At 39.8% G+C, this 18931-nt stretch overlaps 1 protein-coding gene across 1 annotated transcript in view; it reads right to left on the bottom strand.

Annotated features, from left to right (window-relative positions):
• Positions 1-4409: 4409 nt before the first annotated feature.
• The window catches only part of angpt4 (angiopoietin 4), a 72349-nt gene continuing 57827 nt past the window's right edge, over positions 4410-18931 (bottom strand). The window contains exons 4-10 of the mRNA XM_084741139.1: positions 12386-12470; positions 11755-11902; positions 10806-10918; positions 10038-10139; positions 9529-9695; positions 7527-7660; positions 4410-4978 (exon numbers count right to left, since the gene is read on the bottom strand). Of these exons, the coding sequence (XP_084597265.1) occupies positions 4818-4978; positions 7527-7660; positions 9529-9695; positions 10038-10139; positions 10806-10918; positions 11755-11902; positions 12386-12470 (910 nt within the window). The 3' untranslated portion in view covers positions 4410-4817. The remainder of the gene's footprint in view (positions 4979-7526; positions 7661-9528; positions 9696-10037; positions 10140-10805; positions 10919-11754; positions 11903-12385; positions 12471-18931) is intronic.

The raw sequence follows: 18931 nt of genomic DNA, 5'->3' as shown, positions 1-18931 counted from the left end.
TTTTTGTATCCAGATTATGTCTTCCTGTAACATGTAATCTGTTACTCCCTAAACCTGATCTATAGACACATTTGTGGCCAGAAATAAACTGAGATTCAGTTTTGCATCCTGCAAACTGGATGTGTGATGTGCTGTAATGACACAGTTTGACCACAAGAGGGAGGCAGAGTGAAACTCAACTGACCTCAGAGTCACACTGACCTTTGACCTGTTTTTTACTAAGTCTTAATTGATGACATGCAAGAGTGTGTGTTTAAAGTGTGGATGCACTATAATGATAAGTCTCTTCAGGTGATAACTGATACCAATATGTAAAATATCAGAAACTTTTGGTAACTTTCTGCCTCTAATTTCTCTCTGTGGTTATTTAAAATGTTGTAGTTTTAATAACTGCAATAAACACATTGAAAGTGTTGCTTTATCAATATTTTGTAAAGTTATTGATGAAAGATTGTTAATCATACATGAAATGCATTTGTGAGGTTAGCTGAAATGTAATTACACGTGTGACAAATGATATTGACAATACTGCACACATGTAATATACTGTAGCTTCAGGATAGAATACTTATATTTTACATAAGGAAATAACATTGGTTCAAAAGTAATTTACTTACCTCCAATTTATCTCAAATATCAAATATATTCATGATAATACTTAAACTGCAGCCTCCAAATGTTATATGAGACATGTATCATATACTCTAAAGGACAAAATGCCATCAGTAAATATTTATGAAAACTGATTTTGTGTGTTTAACAGTTATCAGCTGAGAGAAGGAGAAACACTGACACACGACACCACGTCAGACCGACTTTATTAACATATTTTATTGTACAAAATACTGCAGACTGTTTACAGTTGAGTGGACAAGCTTTGCTACAAAAACGCAGTAAAGTAAAAAACACAAGTTTAAACCTGAAAAAGTTACATTTGTTAATGTTCGCAGTATTTAAACAGCTTCGACACAGAACAACAAACAACCGACTGTAACAATGAGAGCAAAGATTATTTCACTCCACCTGTCCGCAACTTCACCACCTTCTGTTCCATAAAGTGCATTTTAATACGGTGAAGAACAGACGTCTTTATTCTGACAAACAACCTGCAAAGAAGTTCACAGGCTTCATGAACAAAACTGTGCTGACGGCTGTTTAAACGAGAATGCTGCAGGATTTCATCAAGATAATTTAAGCTGATGTGGAAATGGCAGTAAAAATGGTTCAGAACATTCATTTATGCACAAATGAACTCTTCCCAGAATTTATTGATAAGGCCTGTTGTGACTTGGGTCGTGAAGGTTTTTAAAAAGTAGGTCCCTGGTAAAAAAAAAAAAAAAAGTTTTGGAAACACTGCTGTAGACCCTTGCAAGGGTAAGGAAGCCACACACCTCAGTGAGAACTACAGAGGAAGACTCATCCTCCCAGGATGGACAGACAGGCAACAGATGTCTTGTGTACAGAAAGCAACTAACTTCACCATTTGGACAAGTGTTAAAAAATAGTTAAACACAGTTAAGGAGTTACCATTCATACCATTTTCAATATGTAAAGATGTTTGTTGCTTCACATCTGTGACACTCTGTGTCTTTGTTCTGACTCATTTACTTTTTATTAAACATGACAATTAACTTTAGTTTTGCTACCAAAAAAATACAACTATTTGTATTTGGGGCAAGTAAAAAGTGACTTTGGGCAAGTAAACGAATGTCATAAAAGTTAAAAGAAGCACACATTCAAGTTTCCCATAAGATGAATCCTACTGAACATCATTCAGCGCCACCTGCAGGTTGACATTTCTGGTTTTAGAGTGAAATGTCTCAATAACTCTTGGATGAGATGCCATGAAATTTTGTACATTCATATTCTCCTCAGGAAAAACTGCAAGAACCTGGACCTCTATCACTATCATCAACACTGTAGTATTGTAGAAGTATGGAGCTCATTAATAGGTGCACCCTTGGCTTAGGTTTAGGAAGAGTTTTCTTTACATTGAGACACCGAAACTACTTGGTTAGGTTTAGGAAAAGATCAAGGGCTGAATTAAAATAAGTATGTTGCATAAGTACCAGTAACCAAAGGATGAACGGTGTATAAACAGCAACAAAAGTCCATGTTGACATCAGGGTGGAGGACAGGTTCAAACGTGGGACTCTTCCACAGGAGCCTGAGGTTTGACTCCTGTTTGAAGCAAAGTTATTTTAACTCAAAACATGATTTATTTCCCTGTTCTGCCATCCATGAATATCCCAATCAATCAATCACTTTGCGATCTTTTGCATGTGAATTATGAACAGGAACACGGGCACAAAGAAAGTTCCATCAACCTCAGCTGTACCTTTTGCTTAGTGCTAATTAGCAAATGTTAGCATGCTAACAGTCTAAACCCAAGATGGTGAACAACCAATATTATATCTGCTTCATATCATATCATTGTGAGCATATTAGCATGTCAATGTTAGCATTGAGCTAAAAAAAAAAGTGCTGTTCATGTAGCTGCTTGCATGAAGGTAGAGTCTTTGTATTTGTTTTGTTTGGTTGACCACAGCACCGTATACAATACATTCAAAAACATGTTTACCTTTCATGGTTAGAAAACCTGCTGACACCTTTAATGCTAACTGTTAGCTGATACAAGCAGAATATGGTGTTTCTGCCTCCACTGACGTTGTGTATTAACACGCTGAAGTTGTTGGTAACTGTATCAGGCAGTAAATATCTGTTTATGCTCTTTTTTCTGTAATATGAAAGCAGTTTGATAAATGACACAAACAGTCTGTCAGTCACTTAATGGATGAGTGTGTCAGATTTGTCAGTCCGTCCTTCTGTAAACTCACCAGAGAGAGAGAGAGAGACCGAGCTGATTATTGAGTCTCATTCCCGCGTTGTAAAATATCAACGTCTTGGGTTGGTAAAGCGCCCGAGCTCAGCAAAATAATGAGAAAACAAGAAGGTATGAGCTTCCTATAACTCATTCGTATGAGTTCCATGAGAGTGTGAGTGTTTGAAAAGATAAAACATAGAGTCCAATAAAAAAAAAACAAAAAAACAATGAAATAATCATGTTGTTTGGATCAGGAAGATAATTTAAACAACATTTCTCTGCTTCAGAATCCGGACCCCTGTGGTTTGATTTCTTCTTGTGTTTCATTCCTTTTTTTTTACAGCTTTATAGCTCATTGTCCGGACAAACATCCAAGTAATGATTAACTTGAATTTTTCTGTCCATTTCCTCCTTTCTTTCTGCCTTAGTTGCTTCCTTCCATCCTTCTGTGTTCATAAATACAGAGCAGAGGCTGCAGTATGTTGATTAAAAGTGAAAGTGTTGCTTGCTGTTTTTTTTCCAGAATGATAATTAAAACCATAATGTCAAATGTCTCACCAACTGTCCGTCCTTCAGTCATTCATCATTTATTTTGTACAAGTCTGTTTGTCTTTGCTTTCATTAACAGTCAGGAGAATATGAGCTGTCGTTTGTTAAAGCATCTCAAACATCCATAAATCACAATCATCTCTGTGGTCGAGAGAAAAAATTTCGGGTCGTCTTCAGATCGATCCTCAGCGTGGCTTCGACTTCTTCACCAGATCGATCAGATTCTTTTATTTCTGGAGCTAAAAGGATTCACACACCGCTTTTATCTTTCACACATAAAAATGTTAATTAATGTGCATAAAGTTTCACGTCTGTTTGCTTCATTAAAGGAAGTCAAATTGAAAGTAAAGCATTGTAGAGCATCCAAACAGCACAGTTCACCTTTTATTATTGATTCCTTTGCTTGAATTTCTGTTCTTTGTGACCTGTCTCACTTTCTCATGTTCAACCATTTTATTATTGTACACTGAATGAAAGCAAGACAGAGAAATAATCCACAGCCATCGTCTGCATCTGTAACAGCAACCACCATATTTGTCTGGTTGTTTTCCCACACTGGTCACGGCGTTTTGATTCCCATGGTGTCATCATGGTAGACAGACAGGTTTCAATGGGGTGGAGGGACCACGGTGCGTTCAAACCCTCGATCCCCAGTGGAAGGACCATCCAGATGTGGGACAAGAGGACTGTTCTGTCTGTGGGTCGTTCTACGTCTAATCCAAGAGATGCTTCACAGTCATGGAACCATGAAGCTGCCAGTATTCTCCATCAGAGGTGCTTGTTGGATTGTTTTTATGACTTCAGAAAGTCCACGACTTCCAAAACACCTCTGAAGCAGACACTCTCCTGTTTGTGTGCTACGTGTGAAAAATGGCAAATTTAGAAAATGTGTCAGGACATTTTTCAGAGTGCTTCTGCTGTGGCTGCGCAGGGTTTGCAGTTCAATCCCAAACTGTTGAAGTGACACTGACTTTTGCTCCAGATGGTTTGACCAGAATCTTTGTGTGTGAATAGGTGAATAAGAGAACAAACGTCTATATAAAAACAGCCTTTTGCTGTCCAACAACATGTGAATTTGTTCTTTTCTTCCATAACCAGACCCTCGTGGATCCAGTGTCGGTTATGGAAAGGAGGAGACAAAAACAATACATCCAGTAAGACTTTCAATGGCATGAAAGTGGGACAGAGGGGCGTTCATGACTCAATATGTCCATAAATCTGAGGATCTGCTTTGTTTGAAGTTGTGGGGTTGTACCATTGAAGGGTTGTGAGTTTTGAAGTCAGACTGTAGGATCATACCATTGTGTTGCTGCAGCCGAGGCGTGTTTCACATCATCAGGACGGTATTTTGGAGGGCTGTTGGAAGCCATAGGGTCGTACCATCATGATACTGGAGGGTCCTAAGGCTGAGGAACATACCATTATGGGGGCGGAGTGGGTGTTGTTAGAAGTCATAGGGTCGTACCATCATGGAGGTGGAGTGCAGGGAGTAGCTGGGGCCTCTGAAGTGGTGCCACTTGATGCCGTTGAGCTTCCTGATGTTGTGGCCGACCGTGTAGTAAATACCGTTCAGGTTGGAGAAACCACAAGCGTCAAACCACCAACCTAAAGAGAGACATGGAGGAGGACAAAGAGGACGATGAGTCGTGTGAGACGACGAAGGACACGAAGAAGAGGAGGGGAAGGAGGGAGGGAGAAGAGATGGAAAAGGAGGAGGGATGAACGGACAAATGAGAGATAATAAAGAACATTTGGCTTTGGAAAAAGAAAAGAAGGAAGAATATTGTGATCCTGCTGAGATTGATGGATTAGATTCCTGTGGACAAAACAACAGGGATCCAAAAATACAGAAATACAGAAAATGTTTCTCTCATTATCTACATTTCTCTGGCTCCAACACAAACTCTTGTGGTCTCTCTCTGTAGTCATCCCGTACCTCTTTTTTTTTTTGTCTGTTTCACTCTTTTTGACTCTTATTGGACCAAATGAGTGGAAGAGAAGACTCTTCCACTCATTTGGTATTTTTCTAACTGTCATTTCCTTTCCTCATCACCTTTCCTCCCTCTTTTCATTGGCAATTTTCCGACTCTTTCTGAATTCCAGGGTTCCTTCACATTTTCTGAAGAAAATAGGGTCAATTACATATTTATATACATAAACATGCTCAAACTGTTTAAACCAGATGTTATTGTTCTATAAACAACCAAAATTATGTTTAAAGACAGAATTCTACAGAAGGGAAACAAGTTAAAGGAAAACACAACAAAGTTTAATGTTTCAAAATGTGTCACCTGTCTGTAAGAGGACGTGGCCTCCTATCAGAGCTGCAACTATTAATCAATTAATCAGTTATTTATTGAAATTAAATTAATCACCAACAATTTTTCTAATTGAGATATAAGAAAAAAAGTCCAAATTCTCTAACTTCAGTTTCTTAAATGTGAATATTTTCTGGTGTCTTTACTCCTCTGTGACAGAAAACTGAATATCTTTTGAGTTGTGGACAAATCAAGACATTTGAGGACGTCATCCTCAAGACTTTATGAACCAAACAACTAATCGATTTGTGGAGAAAATGATCAACACATAAGTCTACAGTTTTTCAAGTGACAAGATTGTGATGGGCTTCATTAATCAATTAATTGTTTTGAGTCAGTTTTTAAGGGGAAAGAATTCTCTGATTTCAGCTATTTCTTAAAATAATGCAATCAATATTTCAAGCAGTTTCAAGCACTTTATCCAAAATCCAACCCCTGACAACACTACATTAAAATTCAAGCATTTTCAAGGATTTCCAGCACCTGTAAGAACCCTGGAATTCAGTTCAAGACTCTATTTAGATTCAGATTATCCATGTAATGAATGGGTACATCAATCAAAATAGATTGTTTGTCACTGCCTGTAATTACGACCCAAATGTTTGTTACAAAATCGACTAATGAGGGTGATGAGGATTTAACCAGGTAAAAGACAACTGTAGGGACAGATCATGGGACAGTTAACCCCGAAATAAAAAATACACATTATCCATCTAGATTTTTGTGGTGTGAGATGCAGAGTTTTGGAGATATCTCTTTACAGAAATAATTATTCAAGATAATCCACAGACCTTGTTCTGAGCAGTTTCATGTAGGGACTACTTTTTTCTGCATTAGAATCTACCAGAACTACTTTTTTTTTATCTAATAGAAAGAAAGTAGTTCCTCCACTGCTCACAGTGAGGTCTGTGGATGATCTTGATTAATCGGGTCATGATTTCTGGGAAAGAGACACTGATGTTGAATTTTTCACACGTACTCTCTTGGCACTTTGAGCACCACAAGCCGAGTTCCATTCAGTTCCATTATACTGGCGAGAAGGCAGACATCTTTATGGCTGATATCTCCTAAACTCTGCGACTCACACCAAAACAATCTAGATACATAAACAGCAGATTTCAAACGACTCGCTGACTAATGGTGACCATCGGAGTCTGTTCCCTCAGAGAGCTCTGAGGTTTTGCTGGAACAATTAGCTGTAATTGTCGACCGCGGCCCGTCGAGGGGAGGCTGAGGAGAACTAAAGAGCTGTTTGTGTTGGCGCTGACACAAGGTGGAGGGCGACAGAGACGGATGTTTGACGGACCAGAGCTTCTGAGAACTCATGTGGCTTATTTTGATCCTCCAACAGCAAAATATGCGTTTTTGGAATCATCGATTATTTTCTTATTTAGTGTGATTTATGACAGAGAGATATTATTTAATGGCTTTTTAATAAACTTGGACGTATCATTTTTGTGGTTCCACCCAGTGAAATCACATGTGAATCAGATATTTACTAGACATTTTGCCTCTCTGGGGGACCATCACCTTATTGTGGTGGAGAGGTTATGAAGAGGAGAGGCCATGAACCTGGGAGCTGTATTGTCTGGAGCCTAGTGCTCCTGGTAGGGTCTCCCATGGCAAACTGGTCTCAGGCGAGGGTCCAGACTAAGAATGGTCCAAAGACCCCATGGAAAAGCAAGGAAGGAGTGCTGTGACCCTGCCTGGAGGAAGCCCAGGGCCCCCGTCTGGAGCCAGACCCGGAAGGGGGGCCCGACAGTGAGCGCCTGGTGGCTGAGCACACTACTGAGGAGAGGAGAGGAGAGGAGAGGAGAGGAGAGGAGAGGCGTTACCTCCAGTGAGCATCAGGGCACATTTGCAGTGGTCACAGTTGTCGTTGTCCTGGTCTCGGGTGCTGAAGCCGGTCCCGTGGGTCGCCAGGCTGCTCTGCCTCCCCGCTGTGCCGCTATAACCTCTCAGATACAACCTGAGAGAGGAGACGAGGTGAGAGAGGAGCTGGCTGATGAAAGGAACAGACTGTTTCTATGGATAACAGACCGTTACTATGAGGAACAGACTGTTGCTATGTATAACAGACTGTTGCGATATACAACAGACTGTTGCTAAGTATAACATACCGTTGCTATGAGGAACAGACTGTTTCTATGGATAACAGATCGTTACTATGAGGAACAGACTGTTGCTATGAGGAACAGACTGTTTCTATGGATAACAGACCGTTACTATGAGGAACAGACTGTTGCTATGTATAACAGACCGTTGCTATGAGGAACAGACTGTTTCTATGGATAACAGATCATTACTATGAGGAACAGACTGTTTCTATGGATAACAGACCGTTACTATGAGGAACAGACTGTTTCTATGGATAACAGACCGTTACTATGAGGAACAGACTGTTTCTATGGATAACAGATCATTACTATGAGGAACAGACTGTTTCTATGGATAACAGACTATTACTATGAGGAACAGACTGTTGCTATGTATAACAGACCGTTGCAATATATAACAGACTGTTGCTAAGTATAACAGACCGTTGCTATGAGGAACAGACTGTTTCTATGGATAACAGACTGTTGCTATGAGGAACAGATTGTTGCTATGGATAACAGACCGTTGCTATATATAACAGACTGTTGCTAAGTATAACAGACCGTTGCTATGAGGAACAGACTGTTTCTATGGATAACAGACTGTTGCTATGAGGAACAGATTGTTGCTATGGACAGAGTTCGGATCATAGAATCTTGAGGAATAATAAACTCATTTTTAAATCAACAAAATCAGTTTACATTTAAATCATGTGTGTCATTTTTTGTCAGTAGCCATGTGATAATCAGGGTTATGTGCAGTGAGCAGGTCATTGTTCTGAAATACATCAGCCTGTCAGGGTTTAGGGATTTTTCCATAACGACCTGCTCACTGTACATTATCCCTTGTGTTTGAATGTGTATGATGTGTATGTGACTGTGTGTATGTATAACTGTGTTAGCGTCTGTATATATTCTATAAATATTCAATCATGATTTTGAGTAAAAATGTGTAAAAATTGTGTCTTTATATCAGCATGTGTAAATGTATCAGTATCAGATGAACATTTATGATTAGCTGATTAATAGATTAGTTGATCAACAATCAAGGAGAGAAGCAGAGGGAGGATTTGCTGCTTTTCTCATATGTGATAATAAACTGAACAGTTGCAGGCTTTAGAAAACTGTACATTTTTCACTACTTTCTGTCATTTTAGACCAAACAAGGAATCGTTTAGATGAAAAATAATTGGCAAATTAATCAATATGAAAAAAAAATGCTAGTTGCAGCCCTGAACATCAGAATTAATAAAAACAAGAATCACCACAAGTAAGTTTAAAAAGTCCTGCACATTAAAACTGACACATAATAAAATAAAAATACTGAAGTCTTTGCAGCAAAACAGGCTTAAAAAATAAAAGCACTCATGAAACTCTTAACTGTATTACTGGATTATTATTACAGGTATGACTGATGCATTGACAGGTAAGTAGCAATTTAATGTTTAATGCGATTGAAGTGGAGTTAATTTTAATATATGACTGTACACAGTAGGTAGTATAGTCTTTAATATTAAATAATAATAATTATACTTTAGAAACTGATCTGATATATTAAACATCATAAACGTGTGTTGACAGTGTTTCTCTTGCTGCCACAAGGGGGAGACAAAAGTTACACACTGCAGGTTTAAGCAAAACTGTATTTACTTTCCACCATCGGTGTGTTTGTTGCCATGTCTGTATCGGTTTGTGGTGTGTGTGTGTGTGTGTGTGTGTGTGTGCTGCTGATGTCCGTTACCTGTACTGCTGTCTCTCACTGGTCAGTGTGAATCGGTCGTACTGGGAGTAGGCGGAGTTTCCCTCCCAGTCCTTCAGCTCCACCCTCAGAGAGTACTGACTCTGACTGGTCAGCAGGTGCAGAGCTTCATTACCCAGCCAGTGTTCACCCAACACGTCCCCGAAACCCTGCGGGAGGAACACACCTTTACCACAACAGCTCTGACCTCAGTCCTGTTCCCTCCCAGGTTCTGTTCTCCCACCTGTCCCAGTTATCAGACTCACACATCCACCTGCTCACCTGTTCCTCATTCTCCAACCAACCTGCCAGTATTAAACCAATAACTTTTCACCAGACAGTCTCCAGTTGTCAGTGTTGTTTTGTGTGTTTGAATGAATCTGTACTGGTCTGTCTGACTGGACCTTTTATCTGCCCCGTTCCCATTAATCTATGGATTCTTGGCTGCTTCTGTTTGGACTGCTGCCTTCGCCTGTAAATAAACTTTCTGTATCAACCAGAGACAAACTGACCATTTTGTATTCCCTCCAGCTCCTCTGAAAGTCCACACTGCCGTTAAATCTCTGCTGGAAGACCGTCCAGCCTCCACCGGCTGTCTGCATGTCACAGTACACCTTGAAGAGAAGACAAAGAAAGTCTTGATGCTTTGAATTTGAGTTAATTACTTGTTAAAGTGAGCTGGGGTCATCTAGATCATGTCAAAATTAAATTAAAACTGTTTTATATGATTGTATCAAATTGCTCCTTCCAATAATCATCATCATCAGCATGCTGTATCAAGTTTCACAGTGTTGAGCCTCCTGTGAGGAATCAGCTGGTTGAATCAGCTGACTGCGTTAAAAAATATTAAAACTTTATTTGATCACGAAGCCTCGTGTGTCTCCAAACATCTGTGACTATGGAAGCATATTTCGGCCAATATGATGGAAAAAAGAGCATCCTACAACTATAATGAGAAACTTTGTTGAAATAATGGCTTAGAATCCAAAGTAATGTTTTAGTATTTCAAAATAATGGTTTCTCAAAACAACCTGCATGCTAAGTCATTATTTTGAGATACTAACTCAAATATTTTTAAGATAGGGGAGAGCGGGGGCAGCTGTAACCTTTTTTTTGTTTAATTTCCATTCATAACTCTCAGACTACTTGAAATACACGAGTCATCTTTTGATATGAGAAACATATTTGTACAATAAGTGATAATAAAATGAATATTCTTTCATCAATAAGGACAAAACTGAAATATTAAATGTGACTGGAATGAGTGACGTTCATCGTACCTGAACAGGTTCAGACCGGTTCCCGATGTAGATGTGATACAGACCGCTGACAAAGTGACCGGCCTTATAAGCATCTGCACAGTCTCTCCACATCTGGCTCCTGGGAGGAGATCCTGAACACACACATGAACACACACATACATTTAGGGACAAAAGACAAAAGTCCATATTTGACGAAAATTAGAGTCTGTCTTCAAGAAATAAATGTGAGTCTCTGTAATGTCAGTAAAAGTGACCTAAATCATTGTGTATGTGTGTGTTCAGGATCCACAGAATCCAAATATGTTATTCAGGAAAGCACAGATGAAAACAGATATTTCTTCTGTCCGAACTTGCTTGTTATTATTTGGGAAAAAAAATACATGCAGAAGCAAAGCAGAAGTACAAATATTTGTGTAAAAAAAAAAAGACTCTGGCAGAAGTATTGATTCAACTTCTTTACTGCGGCAAAAGTGAAAAAGTTCAGACTCTGAAATAAACTCATAGTATAAAAGCAAAAGAACAACTTAGCTAACTGACCCTTGTCTTTTCTGTTCTGCGGTCGAGTCTCCTTCTGTTTGTAATTTTTTGGATTTATAAAAAAAAAGTTAAGCCTCTTATTGTACAATTCCCTCCAGTTTAATGGGTGACTGTGGGATTCATTTAATTAAATGTACTTAAAAATAAAAAATAAAAAAACAGAAAGAGTTAAAAATCAGTATGAGGATGTGGAGACACATTCTGTTAAATAAATTAATTATATGTCAACATTAAATCAACGTGATGCTTTGAAGGAACAACAGTTGGACTGCTGGTGAATATTAGGTTAGAAAATAAAACATTTGCCTGATTTAACGTGACTTTTATTATAAACCACGCCCACTTCTGGTCTTCAGTCCGAACACAGACACAGATGATGTGTGTGTGTGTGTGTGTGTGTGTGTGTGTGTGTGTGTGTGTGTGTGTGTACCTGTAGTCGTGGCCACCATGTTAATGAGTGTGTGCACAGACTCCATCAGCTGCGCCTGCTGCCTCTGCAGAGCCGTGTTGTTGCTGCTGGCGACTCTCAGCTGACGCTCCAAAGACTCGATGGCCGCCATCTGAGTCCTGACGACAGACTGAGGGAGAAAGATTCACTGTGTGCCGACAGTCTGGACCTCAAACATCAGATTTATGACCGTAACACACCAGCTGTTTCTTTAATCTGTCTGCTCATCCACCCGTGAAAGTGAGGTCTTGATTATCCTTTCTGGCTTTTAATTTTTCATATTTTATGTCTTCTACTTTTACAGATTTTATATTTTGTTTGATTTACACTCCAGCCAGCTGTGGATAAAGTGGTTTGAATTCAAACAATAAAATAAATCTTCTGCACACTTCGATCTGTACAATTTACATTTATGAGGTCAGACACTCGCTCTTCATCCTGTTCACTGAAAACTTGGCCTCATAAATGTAAAACACATGGTGACTGATTCAAATAAAATGTCCCTAAAGTAATCCTGACAATATTTATAGCCCATAATTAATATATACAGTTATTATTTACACAGACACCTGTGCAAACAGACATACAGATGTGATTTCTATTGACTGTCTACCTGCAGCCTGTTCTTCTCCTGCCTCATGTCCTCCAGCTCTCCTTTCTGCTGAGACTCCAACTTCTGAACTTTACTCTCCAAACGACTGAAATAAAGACACACAAAGACAAAAACACACAGACCTTTAGACAATCACAGTAGCAGATTCACATGATATGTGATTGAGATGTTTTCTACTGTAGATCACATAAACATCCACTCAAAATGCTCTTCTTTTGTGTGTTTTTAGTGTCACTGAGCATTTTTCTTCTACAACATGATATGATATCAAGATACTTTGACGTTTTAATGATAAAACCATTAAATTCTACTTTATTGAAATATGTTGTTTTGTCAGCACCACTGTCAGCGGGACAACACTGTTTGTCTGTCTCTTCCAAAACTGTTAAAAGTCACTTTTGGAAAAATAAATCATTTTATGATGAAACAATAGAATGGTTATGGTTTGGTTATGGTTCAAGCACACTGTGGTTTTGGTTAAAACTAAAAATTTGTTGTGGGGATCTTTGCTGTCATGGTAACAATAACAAACTTGTGGTTAAAGTCTCCCTGAAGATCTCGCCTCTGCTGACCTCCAGTGGTTTAACTCTTCACCTGGCTGCAGTGATGTGACCCTCTGTGACATCACTGCTGGGTGTGGTCACAGGTGCAACAAAGCACATTTCTCATCGCACACATCAGTGATGTTGGGTTTTGCCGGAGGTGAAACAGCTACGAAACTTTCAGCAAAACACCTGGTGCTAAAATTCTCTTTAAATGTTTTTTTTTAACCTATTTTCCCATGTTACTGCGTCTAAGTGACTCATGGGAACAACAGTTCAACAGTTTTTGACACTGATTCAGTATTGAGGGAGAGACCTGGAGCCAGCTGAGATGAACCTGAGATCATCCCTCCAGGTAACTGCACATCATCAGATTACACCCACCAGAAGACCAGACTCCATTAACAAAAAGCAGTCATTTTTACCTCTCTTTACTGGTACTTTATTGGTACTTCAACCAGTTTTTAATGCTATAAGTCTTTCCCTGCCAATGATGAGATATTCCCTCAATTGCTGTTTTCACTGCCAGTTGGTAGGTGACAATGTGACAGATCATCTGACCACCAGAATTCAGCAGCAGAAGAAGAAGATGTCATGTAGAATGAAAACACAAACGAAGAGTGAGGCTGCTGGCGCTGCAGCCGAGGCAGAAAGCACTCCAGCCCCAAGGCCTCTCGGACAAAGTGTTTCGGGGGGGGCCCGAGCACAAGAACAACAAGCAAATGTGCCGTTTTGCCATCTTCGTTTTGCCTTCATTTTTAGACCTCCCACCCATGGCCACACAGAACAGGCGCAAGTTCATTTACTACTTTGCAGACGTGGCAAAAATGTCAACTGTGCCGGTGTAAGACAGCAAAGCCACCTGCGCCTCCAACGCATGACTTTGCACCAGATATAAGTTAGAGCCCAGTGTGTTTGACGCTGAATGTAAACAGAACTTTTGTTGGTTTATAAGAAAAGGACCTGAGTTTTTTTTTAACCTGTCCATCCAGTCCGACCTCCTCCCTTTATCGCTCTATAAAACCATCACTGGACCTCCGCTTTTGTTGACCGAAAGAGGGTTTTAACACTTGAACATAAGCGTATGTCATGTTCGGGCACCTGCTGAAATCACTGATGCTGTTTCATCAGTAAACTGATTTTAGTTTCAGTTCTGCAGAAGAAAAGAGAAAATTATTTTTTCTAGGTCTTCTTGTCTGATGTTCAACAGTCATTCATGTTAAAATGCAAAACCATAGAGGAGACAGAGATACTTGTTTTTACACATGGAGAAGTAAAATGCTAAACGGATGCATTATTCTCTCTCATCTCTCACTAAACTTGTAAAACGTATTATATTTATCCACTTGCTAACACACAGTGCAGACAGACACTCTGTGGCAGCTGGATAAAGGCATTCTGTGAAATGTAGGAAATAAATTATGAACAAGTGTAGAAGGCAGGTTGGGAGAAAACGGGTACACCAAAAAGTAAATCACAGTATGTCATCACAGAATCCCTCCTGGAATGTATCATATTAACATTAAATTGTTTAACATGAATGCTGTGTGTGTGTGTGTGTGTGTGTGTCAGAGGGAGGACACACACATCCCAACTATTTATACAACAAATCTGTCTGTAATGGAGCAGAGGTTGTAACTCCAGAGTTACTCCCTCTTGTTAGAGAAGCCGTAAAAACAGCGAAGTAAAGATTAATAACCTGACCATCATTCTTTCTGCCAGAGCGGACCACAGACCACGTTATCTGTGCAGCTGAACCAGCAGAACAGCTGCTGAAAATAGACTCCGGCCCACAGTTAGATCAACAACGTCTGAGCCAAATGAATGAAACCTGATGAAGGAGTGGCCGACGCTTCACAGGAGAATATGGGACACTGAAAGTGGCTGAATGTCCAGTTCACGCTCGCTCCTCTGCCTCTGAGTGCACAGAACAGAATTTAGGGCAGCGGATCTGCAGGAGTTGGGTGGGAAAATTTCTTCTCTAACGTTTCCCAGAATAAGTCACAATCTGTGTGTGTGTGTGTGTGTGTGTGTGTGTTTTAAATATGGCTTAGACTAAATTAGACTGATTTATTTTTAAGGAGTCATGTGGTTTACACTGATTTTCACGCAGATTCGATCCAAATCCTCATGCATCCAAAAGTTGTTTTTTCCTGCTGCAAGTAGACAATAATCACTGGTGTTTACAGTAAACCAAGTGTCTATTTGACCGGTTCACCCCAAAAATGCTTCCTGTTGAAGGATGAATGTGCAGAATTTAGCGGCATCTAGTGGTGAGCCTGCAGACTGCAAACACCTCTCAGAGATACTGACTGTAGTTGCACTACACAGAGATTTGAGACTTGACCTGGATTCATCCTCAAAAGACTTCAGAACTGACTTCAGACTTGAGATTTGGGACTTGTAAATAATCTTTATATGACACATGAGCAAATCTGCAGCTGCTGTGAGATTTGTCAAAACCTTTGGCTTTAATAACTTCACACACGTCCCAAACAAACAAGCCACTAAATGCAACATCTGCAGGGCCAACGCATGTTGGTTCGACCACATCAAACCACGTTGTTAGCTGAATATTTGGCAAAGATTGAGTGTTTCTTTGTTTGTCACACTTGTTCATAGAGTGCAGCCTTAATTTCACCTTCTCCAGCTTTGCACAGAGAAATTACAGCAGCTTCTTGTTGTAATCCTACTCTTTCATTACCTGGTTACTCAGACTTGACGTGGACAAAAAATTACATGAAAAGGCTGCATCTAAAACCAGTGCTTGGTCTGTCTGTTCCGGGCTCCTGTAGAAACATGACGGTGTAACAAAAAACACAACAATCCAGCATAATACTTATGCAAATTCTGTCAATAAATACCCTTAAATCTTACATGGTAGACCTTTAAGATAAAAATGTGCTGAAATTGATCTTCTGATGCTACACCAAAGTAATTAGAACAAGACTGAGAGTTTACAGCCATGCTAGCATCTCTGCAAAGCTGTGCTTTGCACTGAATGACAACACGCTCACAGTGATGATGCTAACATGTTGACATTTAGCTGGTAAAATGTTTGACATTTTTATTGTAGTTTAGCATGTTAGCATGCTAACATTTGCCACAACAAGAAGGCATATGGTCCTGGGCCATTAAAGAGTTACGTCAAGCCCGTAAATACAATCGGCCAGTTGCCCAATTGGTGCTCAGAAAATTTTTTAAAAATCACTTAATTTCAATAATTTTCCAGGCATCGCTCCAAGAGTGATGTTACAGGGTCTACTCATGAATCTGTCTTCATGCAAATGTGTTTTAGGCAAAGTCACACAGACAGGAGTTGAAAGACAAAAAATATTCACCATAAATATTCAAAGTATTCATTTATCAGAAAACCATATGATTTGATACGTCCAGATTTACCGTGCAGTTAGCTGTAAGTACCCAACAAATCCGACAACTTGGACTGTTTCTTAAAGGAACAGAGAATTATTGGAAAATGTCACTTGAAAGCTGAGAGAAAAGCAGCCACATTTCTGTGTCAGATGGCAGAAAAGGCAGCTGAAAACCTATTGGCAGTTTCATATAGAGTGAGTTAAATTTTCCTCAGGGACAGTAGAAGTTTTGTTTGGGCAGGTAGATTCTTGACCCACGTTGTGAGTGGCAAAAAAGTTTTACTGTTCGACCCTGACTTGGGATTAAACATAAAGTCCAGATGAGACTGATGGGAACGTGATTAGTTTTGCAGGAAAAGTTGGAGGATCACAAAGTTATTACAAGTCATCCTGAGGGAGACGAGAAAATCTGAACCAAATTTCATGTCAATCCATCTGATAGATGCTGAAATATTTCACTCAAAACGAACACACATTTACAGTAAATACAAGGTTTAGGTCCCATTATCCTCCTGTAGTTCAGTGATGTATGTTCAGTAGATTAACACCCAGAGATGTAATGTGAGATGTGTTAATAATAAGAACTTTTCTAACTGAACTGTACAACCAGTTTGTGTTGAAGTGTCGCTGACGAGACTCAGACACGACCCTCCATCATCCTCTCATGTGCAGCTGTATCACGGAGCTCTTTTACACGTATGAGTGATATCATTTTACATCTGTAGGTGAGACTTTGGTCAAATTAAGAGCTGAAACTCACCATCAGCTCCTGGTTCTGATCGCTTCAATATGCTGACCTGCACGTGAACGAGGAGACGTCGTTTACCGTGATGGAGACTGATGAGGAGTCACTGATCGCTGTGCTGCTGCTGCGGTTTGTACGTGTGTGTTTGTGTGTAGATTAATGAGTGTGCACGTCACCAACTACATGCAGACTGCATGTGTGTGTGTGTGTGAGTGTGTGTGTGTGTGTGCAAGCTGAGAATGTAAAGTGTTTGTTTCATATTAGGATTTCAGAAGTTTTAACTCAGAACATCTAAACATTACAACCTGGAACTTTTTAAATATAAAACTCCTTGTAGAAGCTTTTAGGACATTACATGAGTCACATAACGTTAAACAGGGTTAATGTGGTAAAACAGTCACAGCCTGGTGAGTTTTAGGCAACAAAACCACTTGGTTAGGTTCGTCACGTCACGTCTGGCAACAGAGGTATGATGGACCACAACAGCTTGTCAGTCCACCAACAGTTTTGATCGCGTCCTGAGTCCAGTCAACGTGTTTAATAGCTTGCAGCCACAGATGCTGCCGATTGCTCTTCAACGGTCGTGATCCTGTCTAAAATCCTGTACAATGTAAGTCGGCCAGCAGAGTACCGATTCTGACAGCTGAACACACAGTAACCAGACATGTTGGTGATTTTGATGCTGGTAAAACATCTGATTCAAAGTTTGCAGGTTGGTAACTCCTCTGGGCCAGAACACTAGTTCAGTTGCTGAAATGTGTGCGCAGCTTTTTGATGACGTCTGCTGTAAAAAGGCCTAAATGCCAGTTTATTCTCACACAGCCGACATACGACCTTATTATCATTTTATACATGAAAATACTGAAGCAACGCCGTGATTTTAAAATATCAATAAACAGATTTACTGACTAGTATTTCTGGTGCCGACAAGCGAGGGTTGTGATGTTTAATTGATTTGACGACTAATTGTAACCAGATGGTTTGTTACACAGAACCATCTGGGAAGTCATCCTTAGAAACTGTTTGGAAAAGGGCAGGCACTTTCAAACAACACTTGGCAGGTGACTGGATGAACCGTTTGTCTCTCACGTCTAACACAGGGGCTAATTTCAACCGATCAGATCAACAAAGATCATGTGTACCAAACATCAGGTAAATCTGAAGCCGGTCTGGAGAAGAGTGAAAACATCTTTTCCATGGAGGAGTCTTCAGTTTTGTTCTTCTTTCAATAAAGAAATACTCTCCAGTTCTGATATAACTGATGCAATTACAGTATCTACGCTGACCTCTTCGTGAGCCGTCATTTATTCGAGACGAGTCGTTTCCATAGATACTTCTCGCTGTCGTCACACCTAAAAACACACCTGTAGCTGCAACTAGTCCCTCCAAGGATGCTGATTGGCTGCACCAGTTTTGGTGCGGAGACAAACTGATAACTTGAAGTCTGGCAAGATGGATTCACAACGTCAGACTAGTTGCACACATCCCTAATAATAACTACGGCCACTAGAGTTCACTGCCAGATGAATATGTTTTTCTGATGAGAGTTAAATGTTGTAAAACTACAACAGGGGAATGAAAGAAAATCATAAGTCCAGTGTGTTCGGTAAAGCATCTAACTTTCTAAGTAACTAACTAAAGAGCATTTTCAGATTTTCTACAGACTGAGTGTGTTGGACATTTCCAAGTCTTTGTCCCCTTTTATCTGGAAAGAAAAACTAAAACCTCAGCAGAGCCGTCGGGTTTCAAGAGCACTACTGAGAATTTATGTATTCACACACATTTTAATAGCAGTGTTGCAACTGTTTCATAGCTCAATAAAGAAAAAAATGCAAGATTCTCAGGTGAAAATCCTGTAGCAGCCCTCATCATGTGGGTCATCACA

Source organism: Lutjanus erythropterus, chromosome 2 (genome assembly GCF_056507025.1).
Source record: "Lutjanus erythropterus isolate fLutEry1 chromosome 2, fLutEry1.hap2, whole genome shotgun sequence".
Classification (NCBI taxonomy): Eukaryota; Metazoa; Chordata; class Actinopteri; order Lutjaniformes; family Lutjanidae; genus Lutjanus; species Lutjanus erythropterus.
The sequence above is the reverse complement of the archived record's forward strand: the minus strand, read 5'-3'. Positions and strand labels throughout refer to the sequence as shown.